The sequence below is a fragment of the Protopterus annectens genome, chromosome 6.part1, assembly GCF_019279795.1.
Source record: "Protopterus annectens isolate FY-2018-M chromosome 6.part1, PAN1.0, whole genome shotgun sequence".
Taxonomy (NCBI): domain Eukaryota; kingdom Metazoa; phylum Chordata; order Ceratodontiformes; family Protopteridae; genus Protopterus; species Protopterus annectens.
Genome location: NC_056738.1, coordinates 389,299,983 through 389,320,113, shown reverse-complemented (window position 1 = coordinate 389,320,113; position 20,131 = coordinate 389,299,983). Strand labels below are relative to the sequence as shown.

Below are 20,131 nucleotides of genomic sequence, written 5' to 3'. Positions count from 1 at the left end.
TGAACCAGCAGCAAGCAGTAGTAACTGCTGTCCACTGATGTCATAAATAAAACTAAATCCTGTCTAAACACTCCTACACCCATTTTCCTACAACTATTGTTTACACATCAATAGAGCTGATTCACAGCAAACTATTTTGGTAACTTGTGTTAAAAACAATATTAAAAGGAAAAAGAATTTAAATTAGTGGTATAATTAAGGGGGGGTTATATACCTGGTTCTGAGATGCTGAAACACCAGGTTCTTTGTTACTGCCCTTGAGACCTTCTAAAGTGTACTGAAAAGCTGTGTTTTCCGCTTCAAGGGTCTTATCAGAAAGGTCTTGAAAGATCCTGTGCACACTGCTTCTATCTTTGGACAATCTTTCTTTTTCAGAATTAATAGCAAGTTCTTCAGATACTCCCTTTTTCCGCTGGCATAACTTTTCTACCGGTGTTTCAAGATTTGTTGCTTTTTTTGCTTGTTCATGTAACACGGCTTCCTTTTCTGCCAACTGAACCTTCAGATTTTCATTGTCCAACTGAAGGCCAGCTGTTGACTTTTTCAGCTGCAAGAGCTGAAGAATAAGCCTCTCTCTGTCAGGTAAAGAAGTACAGCTCTCGCCCATCTCAAGGGATTCAACCTCCTGATGCCGATCATCTGCCTTCCAGTTTAGTTCTTTACTAGCCTTGCCATCTCCTTGGGACTTCTCTAGTTCAGATATGCAGTCAAAATACTCCTCGCTGTCAGACATATTCTGAATAAAGCCGTAATATCCTATGGATGTTGCACGTTCACTACTTTCCTTTTCAGATTTAGCTGATTCAACTAGGTAAGACAGGTCTCTCGGATTCTGCCAATCATATTCAATCCTTTCTTTCACATGGTCACCCTGCAATGTACTTTTTGGGTGCATCTGAAAACGGTCCCTGTTTACTGTTCCTTTTACTACATTACTTTTTTCTGGCTTTTGGTTATTATTTCCTTTTATCATACTCACATCTCCATCTGCCATACTGTTTATTTGAACATACTTATTTTCAGCCCCAACCTCAGATAGGAAAAATGTATTTTCATCAGTGTTTTCTAAGTAGTTTATACCTTCTCTGGCAGCTGGTGCTGCCTGTGTGCAGCATTTATTATCCTGCTTGCTGTCAGATGCAAAAGCGACAGCATTACTAAACAATGCATAATCTTCAATATTTGTTTGGAAAATGCCTTCCACTACCCTCATGTTTTCTTCTTTTAATACTTCACAGAGTTTAGATTTAAGATCATTGTTATTCAGCTGCAGGTGCAAGAGGTCCAGTAAGGTGCTCTTCAGTATCCCACCCATTTTTTCAATAAAGACACCTTTCTCTTCAAGGTTTGAAAGGAGATTAGGACTCTGCTCCTCATAAGCAGGTGTTAGCTGTTGTGCCTGAACATTGACTTTGGCTTGCATACTCTCTAATCTGGACTGAAATTCTGCTGCTCTTTCATCTGCTTTATTTTTTTCTGAAGTCAGTAATTCACATCGTTTCTGCAGCTCATTTAACAGATCCATCTGATGTTCAACAAACAATTTTCCACTGCAAACCTGAATGCCTTTGTCCAAGTGTTTTAAAGACCCTCTGACGCTGTCATTATTTTCATTGCCAGTGCTACATATCAAATAGTCTTCATTTAATTTATTTTGCAACATAAAAACACCTTCATACTCCTCAGTTCTTTTAGCCTCTTTAGACTCCAGTGGCTTAGAGTCTGTCTCTAGCATCTCTGTTATGGTTTTGGCATTTTGTGGATAATGGATCCTGCTTTCAGCCAAATTAGTCTTACTTTCAGCATTTCCTTTCTTCTGGCACTGTTCATGTGCTGGTTCACTTAAATGTGCAAGTATGTTACATTCAGAAAGCATTTGATGAACCTCAGTCTTTTGTAAATTCTGAATTTCTATTTGTTTCTGATCAGTCACTAACTTTTTTGATTTTGGATGATTTGCTACTTCCAAGCTTTCTAATTCACATGTACTACTGTCCCCTTCATATTTCAGTGCTTCGCTTTTTACACTTTCCAGTTTATCCTCAGTACTGGGCACCTCTTTCAGTTCCCCAGCTTGTATCTTAAAAGTAGCATCTGTATGACTTGAATTATGTTTTGAATGCATTTCACAGCCAGTCTGTAACTCTTTTGTACCATTCAAGTTTTCTGGTGTAGAAACTGTGGTACATGGCATCTCGTCTTGTTTATTTCCTGATGCAAGTAATAGGCAAGTTGCTGCAATAAAAAAGCATTAATGTTAACAAAACGTTAGGTCTAAATAGCACACCAGTCAAAACAAACTGCTATCAGTACTATTTACGATCTTTAAATCACTTCTGCAACGGTTTGTTTTAAAATTCTCTGAGATGAGATTATGTATTTATAAAGCCAATAAAAAGTTAAATATAAATTAAATTAGAATGGTTTCAAATATATGGCATCTGTTGTCTGAACATTTATGGATATCAAGAATTAAAAAAGGTAATTGCAAAAGATAAATCAATGCAGCTGTACAGATTTAAAGCTTTATGAATTCTTCATCCCCCCAAAAAAAAAAATATATATATATATTTGTGTGTGCAAAACAACCTGCTGTCATGAGTATGTATGCCTGGAGCAGATGATCACAGACAGCTAGTGCAACAGGGCAATATCCTGCACCTCCTCCTGACCTTCCCAAAGAAAGCCACCCAACACTATTCATCCTTAGTAAATATATCTACAGACTCATTTTGAGCTGGAGACAAGCCATCTCTTTTTGACAGCAATAGACAAAACAAGATTAACAGACCTAGCCTAGATTACTTCCACTGAGCACACGTGTAAACAGATTTTGGATATGCAGGGGTAGGAGGAGATCATGTATATGGTTTAAACTCACCTGGCTTAATGTAATTTGAATCCTCGATCTACCAAGTTAATCAGGTCTTGCTTGGAATCTCTAGATGTTTTTATTTTCCAGCTCATCACCCACAAAGGGGTGTTGTCCCATTTTCTTTAAGTGAAGCTTTAGTAAGTCATTCTTAAACATCCTCTTGATTCGCATGATCTGAAAAATTGCCACCTGATATCTAGGCTTTTCTGGATAACATAACAGAGAAAATGAAGGCTCTACAACATCAATGTTTTGGCGTTGAGCATGGCAGACAGATTAGGTTCAATTATTAGCTTGAGCACTGGAACAGCAGGTCAGGCAAGAAGAGTGAGCTCTCAAAGACAACTCATTTAACCCAAGGGAAGACTGGTGCCACAGTTGCTCAGCAGGAAAGCCTGGAATGTCTAGCTCTTGAACTTAGGACTCAAGGTAACACAAGGCTACCACAGAGTGGAAAACACCCTGAAGGCAGTAGGTGAAATGAAGTGTGCACCTATACTGACCTCACATTACTGGGTACTACATACCTTCTGGTCAACAAAAGGATGTTAGGAGGCACAAAAATGGTCTAACCCCTGTTGCTGAAAACAAGACTCTCTCTCCAGCTCTCATGTCCCTCTCCAAGTGTCTTCAGATGATGGGAGGAATGGCTGGTTCTACTGGTTTTGGGGTCTTGATGATCGCAATGGAAATGGGGACAAAATTAATTAAAAATACAGAAAGTGGTCTACATCCAGTAGTGTTCTCTCTGGAAACGTTATGGTCTCTTAGAAATCTAGCTTTAGAAATCAGTTTACCACTGACTGCCCTCTAAGAGTTATTATTGATATCGTTGGGATCAATGCATACATTTCATCCTGGTCCTCCTCAATCTCTTCAGCTGCATTCAGTACTGTTGGCCACAGGATCATAATTCATCACTTAGAAATCAACTATGGGTTTTTCCCCGCATCCCTGAACTAGTCTGCTTCTTACTCCACTTGGCAATCTCAGCAGGATGTATTGGACTGGAATTCTTCCTCAGCTAACCACTTAGTTGCAGGGCTTTTTTCTGAGCTATCTTGGTTCATCTGTTGTTTGCAGTACATATGTTTCCAGCGAGTGATGTCTTGATGTCTTCTAAAGGAGGGTTTCCAACATCACTGCTATACTGGTGATATCCAAGCTCTACCTCTCCCCTTCTCTCTTTAGCAAATATCAATCTTTCACTACAAAAGACTTGTTTCAGTTCCATTCTGAACAAGATGACTCCGAGCTGACTCAAGCTTAATCCTGTTAAAACAAAAGTAATGATGGTGAAGTCTATGGTTCATCCAAAAGTCCATATCTTCCTAATTTACTAAGAAATAACAGGTAAAGTTTGTGTCAAGAGAGGTGATGCCTGGCGTTGTCCTGGAACGCATGCTGTCACTTAAGGACTAGCTAGCAGCTGCTGTCAAATCTTCATATTTCTAAGTTCAGGAACTTGGCACTTTACCATCTTCTTATCTACCAATAGCATTTCAAGCACAAAATTTGTCTTAATGTTGTTTCACACATTTGAGGAAGATACTCCCTTCATTCACAAACATGGAATTCTTGGACTGAAATATATGGCATTTTGCATAATTTATACAACATACAATTCACAAACCATGCTATGAAAATCAGTGTAACAAGCCATCCTCTGGTACTACACCATGTTTTATATTCAAGAAACATGACTGCAATTATATTAATTGAAAATATTTTAGCAGTGATACTCCCACACTTTGTCCTTTCCGTAAAATCAAATATGATTTTGTTGCTAAAGCTTTTAAAGCAACTCCCTACTTCCCACTCAGGGATAGTAGAAAAGCTAAATAAATTGGGAATAAACCCCTATGTCATCTGCTGGATTGCCAACTGGCTCATAGATAGGACGCAGAGAACTTCCTCCATTTTGATTATCTCCACAAAACCCAGTAAGTGGAGTCCTCCAGGTTTCTGTGCTGGGACCTCTTCTGTTTGGCATCTATTTTTGGAAGTTAAAGCCAATACTAAAGGGTTCTAGCTGACCAAGTTTGCAGATGACTGCAAGCTATGAGCAGTCACTGAATCCCCAAATGGCTTAACCAGCCCGCAGGAAGGCATCCTCACATAACTAGTACTAAAATCATGGACTGAAACCAAATGCCCAACAAAGCTATTATTGTATCCTTTGGGAAGTAATTTACCCCAGGAACTATCACATAGAAAATACACCCCCTAAGAGCTGACAGACTTATTTGGGAACTTGTGTGGACAGTGACCCAACTTTTGACCAATGTATCTGTTCTAAGAATGTCCTTCTTATATTGCACAGCTTATAAACAAAGGAATTGTATCTAAATCTAGGGATATCAGTGCCCCCCTTACTTCAGACTATCTAAATCTAGGGATATCAGTGCCCCCCTTACTTCAGACCTCATATGCCCCATGTCTTTCACTATTGTCCCCATATACAAAACCCATCCCACAGTTCTCCACAGCCAGACTTCTAGTTTCTTTCCTTAAAATGAATAATTGCAAAAATCTCTGTATGCTAATCATTTATATTCCCCCAAGCAATAACATCCCAATTCTTGAGGAAATCCTTGCCTGGGCATCTACAAACATAAAAAAATGAGACTATCAGACTGGGAGACGTAAATATCAACTGGCTAGACATATCACCGCACCACTCTAACTGCAATATCAATCTGTATAAGTTCATCCAGCTAGTTAACATCATAACAAGGCCTAATAAAATTAATACTAATGGCTCAATCCTAGACTGGATTTTAGTGTCCGACCCAAATAAGGTCGTGTCCACTGGTACACTCTCCAATAGTATAAGTGACCTCTTACTGGACTTTATACAACATGAATGTACCACAACAATTAATAAACATCAGTGCAGGGTTACCAGAGATGAATCCCAGTTCTGTCCATCTGGCTTTAACCAAATGCTGCTTAGCATCAACTGGGAAGCACTAAAATCACTTCCCCTTGATGAGGCAGTTGAGTTCAACTCAACCTTCCTCAGCATACTAAACAATCTCACTCCCCTTAGACAAAAGAGAGTAAAGTCCAATCACGCCAGTTGGCTAACAAGATCCACTAAAAATCTCATGACACGCATGGACAAATCACGGAAAATCTGGCAAAAAAACAAAAACCCATCTGGCATCACCCAATACAAACTGCTCCAAAACCAGGTTAAGAGCCTAGTACTACAAAACAAAAAAAGAACACTACCTTACATTACAAAATCAACACATGCAAAACCCAAAGAAATTCAATTCTGAAGCTCTCTCAACTCCTTTTTCAAAACCAGGCTCTAGTAATAATCCTTGCCCAGACCCAAATAACACACCCATTGAAACTGTTGCAACCTGTAACTCCTATTTCTAACTGCTACCTTTCCCAAGACCAACTTGTCCACCACAGATCTCTCCACAGCTAACACCAGTGCATCCCCTATTCCCAACTTTACTGGTCACCTATACCCACCTCGATTGTTAAAAATTGCTTCTAAAGCTCAAGCCATGCACAAATCCCCCTGACAATATACCTGCTAAATACTTGCAAATCTTTGCCAACTCAATCACTTACCCTATCAGCATACTTCTCAACAAATCTGTCCAAGAATCCTAAATGCCCATCATCTGAAAAAAAGCTTATATCCTCCCTCTACACAAGGGGGGCCCCAACAGACTCCACCAACTTCCGCCCCGCTGCTATACTATCACCCATCTCTAAGGTTCTGGAAAAATGTATTCATTCTCAACTTCTTCACCATCTGACTCAACCACATCCTCTCCTCCACCCAACATGGATTTAGGCCAGGACACAGTACTACCACTGCCCTCATATCCTTCATGGACACTGTCAACAGAGCCTGTGACGCTGGTAAAATCGTATCTTCACTATTTCTTGATCTTTCTAAAGCTTTCGATACTATATCCCATTCTCTCCTTCTAACAAAACTCTCTAACATAGGTACCTCACCTCAAAGTCTAAACTGGCTCACAAATGACCTCACTAACAGGCAACAATCAAGTAAATGGCAAAACTCTTACTCCCCTTTTCTAAACATTTTTAGACCCACTTCTGTTTAGCATATTTATCAATAACTTCTACACCACACTCTCTCAAGGCTCAGTCATCGAGTATGCATCTGCACTGCAAACAAGTCCTCAGAACTACACCAACCCACCCAAAACGCCCTCACCTTCACTGAAATTTGGATGTCTAATAATCATCTTGCCCTGAACCCCAACAAAACCAAAACTAGTAATCTTTGCCCCCAAAAAGTCCACACCCCTACAAAAAGAGAACTTCACCATTCAATTCCTAACTGGTATCAGCAATGACATCGTACCTACCACAAAACTCCTAGGTGTCATCATGTCATCATAGACGAAAACCTTGCATTCAACCTGCACATCCAGTCCAATGTCAAAAAGACACATCAAAAACTTGGCACCCTACCGACACAAACATCTACTCAGTGCATCAGCCCGACTTTCCCTTGCCTCTTCTTTTCCATTACCCTCTCTTTTATATGGTGCCCCCCCCCCCTCCTCACCAGCATTCAGTTCTCTCTAAAGTTCAAACTAGAGTCATGGTACAACAAAATTGCTAAGTTTGTAACTAATGCCTCCTACTCATCCCACCACTGCTTATTATTACACAAACTAAAATGGACTGAACTCTCCAACTAACTACAGCGCACAAACTCATTCATATTCCATCCATTTGCCCTGCTCTGTCTTCTATACTAACTTTATACCATCCTAACAGACTACCCCGATCCAACAACCAACTGCTTGTAAATGTAGAAAAACCCAAACTTTTGGCTGGCCAGATGTTTTACTGCTTTACCATCGCAAAACTTTGGAACTCCCTCCCCCAACACTTGAGACACCTGCTCAGTAACCCTCTTCAAGACATCTCTGAAATAACACCTCTCCTCATCTTTGCTGTCCACACGTGCTGACACCACATCTCATATAACCTGACTTCAACCATCACAACTACTCTCGCCCCCACTCTACTACTCTACCATCTTCCGTTCACATCCACCTGTCTTTTTATTTACTCAGGCTCTCCATCCTGTCCACTTCCCTCTTCTACTAACCCTCATTCTCCTACCATTGATCCCTGATGTCTACTTCCTTCTCCTAACCCTCATTCTCCTACCATTGATCCCTGCTGTCTACTTCCTTCTCTAACTAACCCTTATAAACCTATCATTAAACCAGGCAAGACATTTAGGTACTCTTGCAGCCTACCTTAAGATCATACCACCACTAATATCTGCAACAATATCCATCAACTTTGCTGATTCCTGCAACAGGACTCATACAGCCTATCACTCAGCTATTACACCTCCTAAACCCGTGAAAAGTTTAAGTACCTAGTATCTAATTAATTCCTATATATGCTTTGCACCCACTGCATGAAGTATCCTATATAAATTTTGCTAGCTGAAAACTACTCGTATGGAATGTTCTCATGTATATACTCTGTATTGCTTGCATAATATCTTTAATTTGAGAATGATTACTTGTGTACTGTATTTTTTCACCAGTTGTATAAGCTGCCAATAATATGTACTAAATGTCTTTATTAAGGTTAATTCTGTATTGTGTGTGAAATGTCTTGTATGTGGAGCTTTTCTCTCCGGGACTCCACTGAAAATGGGCACCTCTGGCCCAGCTGGACCATCCCAGTAAACAAATGCAAATAAATAACTAAATAAGCATCCAAGGATGTTATCTGGGCCCAAATAAAGTGTTTTTGGCATTGGAAAGTGCATTGGTGGCCTGTTTCCTAGCAATGGTTGCGGGGATTTTTAGTATGCGGTATTTCCTTTGGAGTACTTGGGGGGGAGGGGCAGTCAGAGGAGAAATTTAAGCTGAACCTGTCAGCCAAACGTTTGCCAGTGGCCTCTGGTTCAGTGTGGGTGATGCCATTTATTGCAAGTCCTGTGCATTGTTGCTATTGCCCCTGAGATTATGGACACAGCTCTAGAAAGCTTTGTGGTTGTCCTTTGCCTCAGAAATTATTCTTTCTTCAAATTTAGCCTTTGAAATATTAATCCTCTTAGCTGTCTGTTTAGATTGGTCAGGAAGCCTTTATGCACAGCTTTCTTCCTCCTAAGCTTGGACAGGGTTTTTTTTTCTGTTGTTGTATAACAGACTGATACTGTGATTCCACCAGGGTGGCTTGTCTTTTGAGCTTGTCTTATTAATACAAGTGGGAACAACTGTGTGTGTATGCTATCAATATGGCTGTATAGAGATTTTGTAAATTGCTCAGCATATGCAGTGTTTTCTACTGGGTTTGGGGTGCTTGGAATTTAGCCAAGGTGTCACTTAGTAGTGAGAGGTTTGTCTTGGAATTGTTCCTGAAGGATTTTGGTTTCAGTGGATCCCCAGATTTAATTTTTATTTTAAGCAATACTGCCTTAGTCAGATCTGATGAGCAAAGACATTACATTAGGTAAGAAACAATGCCCCACCCCCACCCCCAGTATTTGTGAGTACAAAGTCAAGGAAGTTTGTACATCTGATAGGAGAATGGGCCAGTTGTTCTAGGAAGTTGGTATTAAAGTTTAGGAATCATCGGACTTGTGCATTGGTGTAGGATTCCCAATCTAAGATCTCCCATGAATATCCTATAGGGGTGAACAGTGAGGGACTGTAGTACATTGAGATTGGTAGTATGGTTTTCCTGGGACATGGAGGAGTCCTGTAGGTTGCAAGTATATGGTACGAGAGCCTGTTTATGGTGAGATGCACATGTATGAGTTCCAGTGGGTCTGGATGTGAGGTTGGTTTTAATATAGACAGACTCCTCCAAGTTTAGTTCCTTCCTGTTCAGTGGCTGGCCTAAAGATGTGAAAGGCATTATAACCTTGTATTGCCGAGGTTCTCTTTGTGACTTTCAACCATGTCTCTGTTACTGCACAGATGTCTACAGTCTCCAGGGTATACTGGAAAATAATAAGGTACAACCCAATACCTTAATTATGGGTGATTTCAACTACCCCACCATCAAGTGAGAAAACTACTCATGTACCAACTCATTCGCTCAACGTTTTCTGGAATACATAAATTCCAACACCTTGGATCAGCTTGTCCACACCAGGGTCAGCAATATCCTGGACCTGGTCATTACCAATATGGGTAACCGGTGTTCCACGCCAGAGGTCAACTCCTTGTTGGTCAGATTCGACCACAAGCTAATCACCCTAGACATCCATATCCCACACCCCATTAAGGAAACCACCATCAAAAACTACTCCAAAGTCAACTTCATATTTCTTAACACAAAAGTGGCAAACTTCACGACACCCATGCAGACAGAAAATAGAGGTAAGACTGCTGAATCTTAAACAAATGCACTGTATAAGCACATACACTAGTGCATGGATCATGCCATCCCCAACAGAACCAAGACACTATCCTCCAAAAAAAGGAAGCCAATCTGGTGGTCCCCTGCCATAAACAAACTCTACAAAAAGAAGGAAGAAGCTGTTGCAAAAAAAAAAGAGTAAAATCCCAAGATTGGATTAACTCCCTGGTCAGCCTCAGCAAGAAGCTGAGATCCCTCCTAAAATCCTCCAAAGCCAGTTATGAAAATAAAATAGCCATTGATACCAAAGACAACCACAAAGCATTCTACAGCTATGTCAAGAATCTCAATGGCAACACTCAGATCTGCTATGAGCTACAGCACATTGGCACTAAATATACAGAACCAACCGATATTGCCAACATCCTGGCAGATAGGTTCAGTGCTAACTTTACCCTCTCTCACCCTCCAAAAGGCCCATCTTAATACCGGAAGAATGCAAAGCCCCTGTAATCATGGATGAACAAGTAAAGACTGCACTCTCCAAAGCCAAGAACACAGCATCCACGGGACCAGACAACATCCCAGGCTGCTTACTGCATGAACTACAGAACGAACGGGCACCCCACCTAAGTACTTTGCTCAATCACAGCCTCACCTCAGGCTATGTGCCTTTTGAATGGCGCACAGCGACTGTTATCCCACTCCATAAAGGAGGTGCCACCACGGACCCTGGAAACTACCGCCCCATTAGCCTGAAGAGCCTGGTTTGCAAGGCCATGGAGCATATCATCTTGGAGCTTATAAACAAAGACATAGGTAACCTCCAAACCCTGGACCCCACTCAGTTTGGGTTTGTAAAAAGTAGATCATGTCTACTAAACCTGACTGACTTCTTTGAAGAAGTCACTAGAGCCGTAGACAAGGGCAAGATAGTGCACACAGCCTATCTTGACCTCGCCAAGGCTTTTGATACCATCCCCCACTCTGGAATTATAGATAAACTCACTAAACTGGGTATAAATCTCTATGTCACAAGATGGGTGGCCAACTGGCTCACTGACAGAACCCACACAGTAAAAGTAGCTGACTCCAAGTCCGACTTTAGACCAGTGACAAGTGAAGTGCCACAGGGTTCGGTCCTGGATCCTCTCCTGTTTGGCATCTAGGTCCCTGAAGTGCAGACCAACACAGAAGGTCTTTGGCTAACAAAGTTCGCAGATGACTGCAAACTGGGAGCCCTAAGAGAATCACCTATTGATGTAGACATTCTACAAAAGGGCCTCACAGAGACAGATGCTTGGTGCCAAAGTCATGGCCTTAAGCTCAATGCCAAGAAGTGCATTGTCATTCCCTTTGGGAAAAACTCTGTACCCATGAACTACCACATAGGTGGTAGCTCACTAAACACTGAAAGTGTGATAAGAGACCTCAGGACACAGGTGGACAGTAGTCTCTCCTTTGATAACCACATCGCCACAGTAGTCAGGAAATCCTTCTACGTGGCAAACCTCATCACAGAAGGGTTCTCCTCTAGAAAAAAGGAAGTCATTGTTCCTCTCTACTCATCCCTCATCAGACCCATTATAGAGTACAATGCCCCGTTTGGCATGTATCTCACAAGACACCTACAACAATTGGAAAAGCCACAGATATACCTCACTAAGAGGATTACCGGCCTCAAACAGAGGCCATAAGCAGACAGTCTCAAAAAACTCCAGCTCCACTCCGTCGCATATCGCCTACTTAGAGGCGATCTCTACCGAACATACGAAGCTATTTCAAACCCAGAGCTCTCTCTCCGAACCACATGCTCCAGGGACCTAAACCTTGTCACCACAATAAACAGAACACGCTGGAAGGATAGATTCCTGTTCCAGAGACTTCCCATACTCTGGAACAAACTACCCACTCATGTCAAGCAAAGCTCCTCATTGGCACTTTTTAAGAAAAATCTTGAAGACTGGATGGGAAATAAAAAAAATTCACCCCGGGGATCACTTCTGCGGCACTGCTTGACAGGGGCACAGGAAAATAATTTACTTGGGAGGCGAAAGCCAGGGAACCTTTATGGCTAGGCTTATATAGGCCCCAGGACTGAGAGCCTAGTATCTACCTATGAACCTATAAGAAGTGGAATTTTCTTGTTAAGACTTTTAGCATTGAGAAGGACCACCTTCAGATATTTCTTTGTAGGTTCAGTTAAGTTGAGAGGTTTGCCAGTTTGGCATTGCCTAAAAAAGGCACTATGGGGGTGTAAAAGATCTTTGCCAGTATTTGAATGCCTACAGGAGATAAGTGCAGACCATCTCTGGCAAAGCAGAGTGGTCAGTCTGCCATGTCCCCCCCAGCAGTCAGATATTGTACCTCCTTGGATTGACACCAGAAGCTAAGCCAGTTGTTAAAATCAAATCATTTTCTGTTGGTAACATGGCATAATTTGTGGAGAAAGAAGAATGCTGCTAAGTGCTAGGTTCATACCTGCCTGAGACACGTAATCAGAAAGCTTGATTGTGCCTCACTTCATATAGTCAAAGAAGGTACTTCTCAGGTCATTAACACCCACATGAGTATGACAAAGTGATAGGTTTGTTACAGGATATGGGAAAGTACTGTATTCTAGTTTCCATTTTACTTTGATTGGATAGTTTAGAGAGAAAATATTATTGCTGGGGTGATGGTGGGGGAGGAGTTTTACTCTGGTACATAACAATATGCTTGTGTTGCAAGGACTGGCTGAAATTTGTGAGAAGGAAGTGATGTGTTCATACTGCATGGAGAGAGAGGATAACGGGCAGTGGGATGAAGAGGTAGAAAAATGATGTAGAGAGGTTAGATGTAGGATACTGAAAGTGATAAGGTAAGTAGAGAAGTGATAGTAGAGATGGACATTGTAGTATGGGATGTGGGTGACTAAAGGAGTGAGAATTAGTGTGCAATAGCGAGATGTGGTGGTGGAGACCAGGTTGTACAGATGGGGTAATGATATGGTGAGTTAAGATGCTGGGTATGTGTGGGTTTGTTTGGAGGTGTGGCTAATGGTGTAATGTGAGGGGAAGTGAAGAGGTGTGGCTAGTGGTGTAATGAGAGGGGAACTGGAGGGGATAATTTGGGTGGTGGTTTGGGGAGGCGCTAGAGTAAGTATAAATGTAACTGATGTGGGGGGGTGGGAATGGAGGTAGGGGAGCGCAGCGAGGGCAAACAGGGTTAAAACCAACTGCAGAGTTGCTATCTGTACAGAAAACTATCAGTAAGGTAGGAAATCTAGAGGAGGAACAGATGGTCTTAAGTATTTAAAGATGGTGCTGCAACTCAGGGGAGGAATAAGTAAACTCTCAAGAGGAAGAGGGAGGGAAGAGACAGGACTGACAGGGCTGGGAAGCTTACAATAAGATTATGTTAGGAGACAGAAAAGGGGGGTTAAGAGCCAGGGCTTGGAGAAAGCTGTGAGAAACAGGTTTGACAGGGATAGGAAACTTACAATAGAATTATGTTAGGAGAAAAAGAAAAAGTGGGAGGCTATAAACCAGGACTTGGAGAAAGCTATGAGAAGAGAAAAACAATCACCCAGCTAGCCCAGATCAGTACCTAAAGGTGTCTAACAAGTAACAAGAAGGTGCAACCACTTCACTAAAAAAGTAAAACCACAGTCCAGGAACAAGGAATAAATCACAGCATTTAGCGTATAATCCTTTAATCACCGCTTTCTTCAAAGACTTCATCAGAAATAAAACAAACTATGACATTTCTACTTGTTTATCACAGTCAATTAAACAATATTCCTCATTAATCATATAAAATTCACTAGAACTCATTTGTAAATACATCTGTTGAATCACATACATACTTAAAAAGTAAATGCATTGTTACAAAAACACGTACCATTTAAAAAATGTGTTTGTAAAAAAGGGGGGTGTAACAAAATATCCACTAAAAGGTTACTACTCTAAGTCCCCCTTCTTTTTAACATATATTCTACGATACTTTAAAAAACATTTAATATTTATTGCATCATTTAACCCAGGTTTCTGGTCTGCCCTTAAGCGGATTTGTTATCTAGTTTCTCTCTGTTCTAAAAAATTTTTAAAATCATCCCCACTTAAATCTGTTCCGCCTTTCTCTAAAACTGTAAATAAACTTGCTTAAGCCACAACAGTCTTGACTATGCTTGTATAAAGCATTTTTGTTGTCACACTTTTTTATACTATATACATGTTCCCTGATTCTGGTGTTAAGGTGTCTGGTAGTCATGCCAACCTAAAAATGTTGGCATTTGTTGCATATAGCCGCATAAACTACTCCTTGTGTCTTACAATTAAATACACCTGGCACCCCAATGGTGTAGGGGAGATGTGGAAACTCTACATATGGTCCTTCTGAAATATATCTGTACATGTTGCAATCCTGACATTTGTACATACCATTCTGTTTACTACTAAAAGGAATTAAAAAGTATCTAGTGTCTCTACCTTTTTCAAACAAGGCCTTCAGATTGTAATATTTTCTATATACAAACCTAGGTTTGTCTCCTATGGCTTTTGTTGGTTCTTGATTCCCTTGGACGATTTTCCCATTTTTCTCTATGATATTACGAAAATTAATGTTGTCTACTGTCATTTGCATATCAGAACTTAATTGTGCTAGTCCAAGATCTTTGTTACGACGAAAAGCGCTTTAAATAAATTTAAACTTTTCAACTTTTACTAGTGGTTTGCTGTTTCATTTTTCCTGCTGACAAGGGGTTTTAGTTTGTGTACTCAGTTTTCCTAGTTTGTGTTTAGTATGACGTCTGGTGTCAGCAGCAGCCCGAACAGCCCCACGTTGTTCAGTTCACAACTTCAGACTGAACTAGTTAATTTAACTATGCTCATCAATGCTATGAATCAACGTATGGACAACTTCTCGTCTCGACTTGAAAAAGTAGACATTACACTTTCCCAACAGCGTATCTCTTCCAATGCATCTTCACAGCCAGGGTTGAATGAGCCGCTATCTGGGAGCTGTAACTCCACTTTGAGGAATAACAACAGGTTTATGGTTAGTACATCGAGTGCTTCCATCACACTAGGGCAACGTACACCAACTGAGGCCTTAATGCAGGACAACATTACCACCGACCAACATAATACAACTGGGAATAATGCTAGTGGGCTTATTGGTACTCCTGATTTCTCTTTCTGGATTAAGGACACTACTTCTTTTTCATTTAAATTTCTGTCCACTCAGGAGCGACCGACCGACATGAACAATGGAGAACAGGTTGGTGGACTTTCTCTAAATGACAAGCTTAAGACTTTGGATAGTAAACTATAAAATTAAAAAAGTTACAACTCAAAGTTACTTATTTCAATGAATGTCTGGACCAACACCTCGTCCCAAAGGGACTTCGTATATACCGGTATCCGACCAGTTTGGTACCAGACTCTGTTTTTCACCTGGAACTTAACTCTTTTTTTGATCAACAGGGCTTCGATTTGATGAAATTAATTATTAAACATTATTTATTACATATTGAAGCCTTGTCTAGTGAGGTTTCTGTGTTGAATAATGAAATTGTATCTAGTAATGATTTTAATAGATACAAGTACGATTATGACCGTACATTTTCCAGCATTAATCAATTGCTTGAAAAACTAAAAGGGAATAAGTACAAGAAAATGAAAAGAGATTGACTAGCTTATGATACAGGTTCTGCTTATCCAAAACTGTCACTGGCACAGGTTTCTAATACTATCAGAACATTGATAGCGGCCCAGGACCAACAAAACTGTAGTACAGATCAATTAAACAGTTCAGATGTGGACAACAACCAGGATAACATCAAACGCAGTGAACGGATACGGAACTACAACACCAATAATTCAGTACCCCAACAACATAATGTTAACAGCAATCAGAATGGGTTCAATGGTGAGGGGAGTGAAAATTTTCAGAAGGGCCAGCAAACGGGCGCGATCCCAAAGAGCAAGCCCTTCAAACAGAACCAGAGGTACAATCAATGACAAACCAAACGCAGGAAATAGAAATGAATGAAATACCAACTTTGAATATCACTTTAACTTTTCATCTGTTTCAATTGATAACACTTTGGCTAATTTTTAGCAAAAGGTTGTACTTTTGTTCCTGACAGACGTTTGAATTTGGTTAGAACAATCATAGATTTGAAGCTCTATGCGAGAAAACTGAATTTTAACCTACTATTTAGTAGTAATAACTATAGTGACAACAGCTTGAGAGTAACCAGCACATTCAACCCCCCCTTACACCCTTCTTCAAAATAGTTTGAACAAGTCTGTGAACTTGATTTTAGACACTTGTTACATTCTTATAATGCCAAAACAACACAAGTTTTGAAGAAAATTTAGCATTACAAACATTGACTTCTGCTAGTGTTAGGTTAATGAAACCTGATAAGGGTGGGGGGTTGGTCGTTCTTGACCAAGTTGATTATGTTAGGAAAATTTGTAGTTTATTAGAGACAGATGCATATTTGAAAGTCTCATTAAACAAAGTCAACATAGCTTATCAGCGTATTAAAGGCTACTTCAACCACTTATTTATAGATGCTATCATAGACATAGACACTTTTAATTTCATCTCTCTGACTTGGCCTAAAATCCCAATCATGTTTGGGATACCTAAAATACACAAGGACATGTTCAACCCCCCCCCATGAGACTGCTGATTGACGGGAGGGGGTCTATAACATATCCTTGTGCTAAGGTCTTTGATAACATCCTTAAGAAATACCTTACAACCAAGCCACAAATATGCAAAGACTCCTGGTCTTTTTTGGAGAGTCTCAATAAATTGGAGTTCAATGACAACTTTAACTTCTTAACTATCAACGTTAAAGATCTGTATACGTCTATTCCCCATCTTGAGGGTATTGAATGGGTCAGCCTTTTGCTTAGATCTAAGAACACTCCAACAAATGAAATCACCCTTGTAGAAATGTTATTAGACATTATTCTCACGGATAATTATTTTTTCTTCGACCAAGAATTCTGTTTACAAAAACAAGGTGTAGCTATGTGTTCGCCTTGTGGGGCCAGCTTTGCTAATCTTGTTTTGGCACACTGGGAGAGGTCTTTTGTCCTCAATTCATCTGACCACAAGGCGAACCTCATTTTTTACACAAGATTTTTGGATGATATCTTTATACTATTCAAAGGGGATAATTTACAAGCTAATATGTTTACTTCTTTCTTGAACACCGCTACTGATTTTTTGGTATTCACAGCTACTTTTCATACAGACACCATTGATTATTTGGATGTAAAATTATTTAAAGATAGAATTAATAACTTTGGTTCAAAGATTTTCAGGAAGCATACTTATTGAAATTCATTTTTACACTTCTCTAACTGCCATCCATTCCATCAGAAGAGGTCAATTGTTAAAGGACAATTGATAAGAGCAGCTAAGATGACTTCACTGGATGTAGATTTTCATTCAGAATGTGATTTGCTGAGTAGCATGTTTACACAGTGTGGGTACTCTATTTGATACAATAATTGGTCAGAGAGGTGTCTGAGAAGAGAAATTCACGTTTGGTTATCCCCATCATTGGTCGTAGTGGTCTGAATGCTACTCCAATAGTCTCACCTACTAATGGTAGCCCGGTTAGTCCACCAAGGACATCAGTATTACTAGAATCTAATTTCAAAGATAGATTTATTACCACTTTTAGTACTGACAGTGGTAGTGTGAAACTCATTTTAATTAAGAACTGGCAGTTCATATTGAATGACATATTACTTCTGAATAAACTGGGTCCACTCCCTCTGATAGTGTACCGTAGAGGTTACAATTTGAAGAACTTCTTGGATAGTAGTAGTCAGTGTAATACATCTAGAAGGGCAGGTATGTCCACTTGCGGGTGTTGTAAGATGTGCAGCTTTGTGGACGTAGGTGGTACACTTGCTGTCATCGGTTATAAATTCAACATCAGATTTAAACTTAATTGTAACTCTCGATTTGTAGTATATGTGGCAAGGTGTGTATGCTGTCCCGCTTTCTACGTAGGTAAGACCGAACGTAGATTGCGGGACAGGATATATGGACACAACTATGCTATTTCTACTAAAAAATTGGAAAAGTCGTTGGCCAAACATATCTTTCAGAATACTGGCCATAAATTCACGTTCACAGCTATTGAGCAAATTCAAATTAATCCGAGAGGTGGCCCTACCAACTTAATGTTGGAGGAGCATAAACTAATATGGCAAATCCGCTTGAATGCATTTGCCCATCCCGGTTTGAATGATTCATGTAATGTTGCTTGTTTGCTCAAGCTTAGTACGCTAGTTATTTATTTATTGTTGGGATTATTTAATATTTAGAGCTTTGTTTACATCACTAATGTAGTATTTTTACGGTGATATAATATTATACAATATTATTTCATATAAAAGGAAAAAATATTTAAATGAAAATTATCATGATTTTTTTAGCATTGTTTGCTCAGTAAGGAGTAATGTCTTTTTAAATGAATTGTAGGTAGGAGGTGTGGTTAATCATGTGACTCTTACCCACTACTTTTAAACAATAGCACTTCATATTGTTTCTGAAGTTGCTTTACTGTAGCGACGAAAAGCGCTTTAAATAAATTTAAACTTTTCAACTTTTACTAGTGGTTTGCTGTTTCGTTTTTCCTGCTGACAAGGGGTTTTAGTTTGTGCACTCAGTTTTCCTAGTTTGAGGTTCGATCGTTTAACAGTACACAACAGCAAGAATGGTGCAACCCCATTAACCAGAAAAGGACTGCAGTATGTGACAGAACAGTGGATCTTTACAAGTAAAACTATCTGTGACAGTGTATGTTTCTCTACTTATAGACAGCTGACAACTGGGATTAATTTGAAAGAAATATACAATAAAAGGATGAGCTATTTGTTGAATTGTCCTACAGTTACTGTAGCCATAGTTTGGTTTAACTTTTTTTCTTTCTTTTTTTTTTTTTTTTGCTGTAAGATCTGTAGTTGTAGGATGAAATTTGTAAAATGAGGGTGAGATGCATCCCATTTCTTTGTTTCTGAAGCATGCACTAGTCATTGCATTCTTATGCAAAATTTTGTTCAAATTAAAAATTCAGTTTCTAAAGTACAAAAATAAATCTTATTGCTTACTTACTTGTTCTTAGCTTTCAACATCAGGTGGTATTATTTACTATCATAAGCAATGTTCTGCCTCATAACATACATGGCAGTCTGGGGACAGGAATAATAACACCACCCAACATTACACACACCTGTTATTAATTCCACACAATATGAAAGGGTGGTAGTAGGTTTTAAACAAAAGACTAATACTACTTTTATTCACAAAATGATTTTACATCTGAAAAAATGCATATCTTTCCATGTCAAATTGCATAACTATGGTTGCAAACCATAAATTACATATAAATAATTATACATACAAAATACAAAAAAATGAAGACGCATCGAATTTAAAACAGCACATTGCAGATGTGTTTTGTAATTCAGAACTTGAAAAAATAAGTAATCTCCTTGATATCCCCAAAGTCTCACAACCCACTAAACCAGTATAATGGGTCCAAAAAGAAAACAATGTTAAGAAACTCCTCTGTGTGGAAGGAAGATTCAATCCATATATATCTAGTTAATCACTGTGTATTAATCAGATCAGATAATGGTAGCAGAAGTAGCGAAGTTGAACCCGTCCCAAGTAAAAAAAAAAAAAAATATATATATATATATATATATATATATATATATATATATATAAAATTTGAAATGTTATACAGAATTACTAAGTATTCAAAAGTAATCCAAGCAGGGTAACTAAAAGGATTTTCGACTGGAAACACACTCTACCCTGCTTGGATTACTTTTGAATACAATAGTAATTCTGTATAATATTTCAAATTATTTTCTGACTTAGGAC

General features: G+C 39.4%; 1 protein-coding gene across 1 annotated transcript in view; it reads right to left on the bottom strand.

Annotated features, from left to right (window-relative positions):
- The window catches only part of LOC122805297 (centromere protein F-like), a 670,336-nt gene that overhangs the window by 464,140 nt on the left and 186,065 nt on the right, over nt 1–20,131 (bottom strand). The window contains exon 6 of the mRNA XM_044075385.1: nt 215–2,235. Within this exon, the coding sequence (XP_043931320.1) occupies nt 215–2,235 (2,021 nt within the window). The remainder of the gene's footprint in view (nt 1–214; nt 2,236–20,131) is intronic.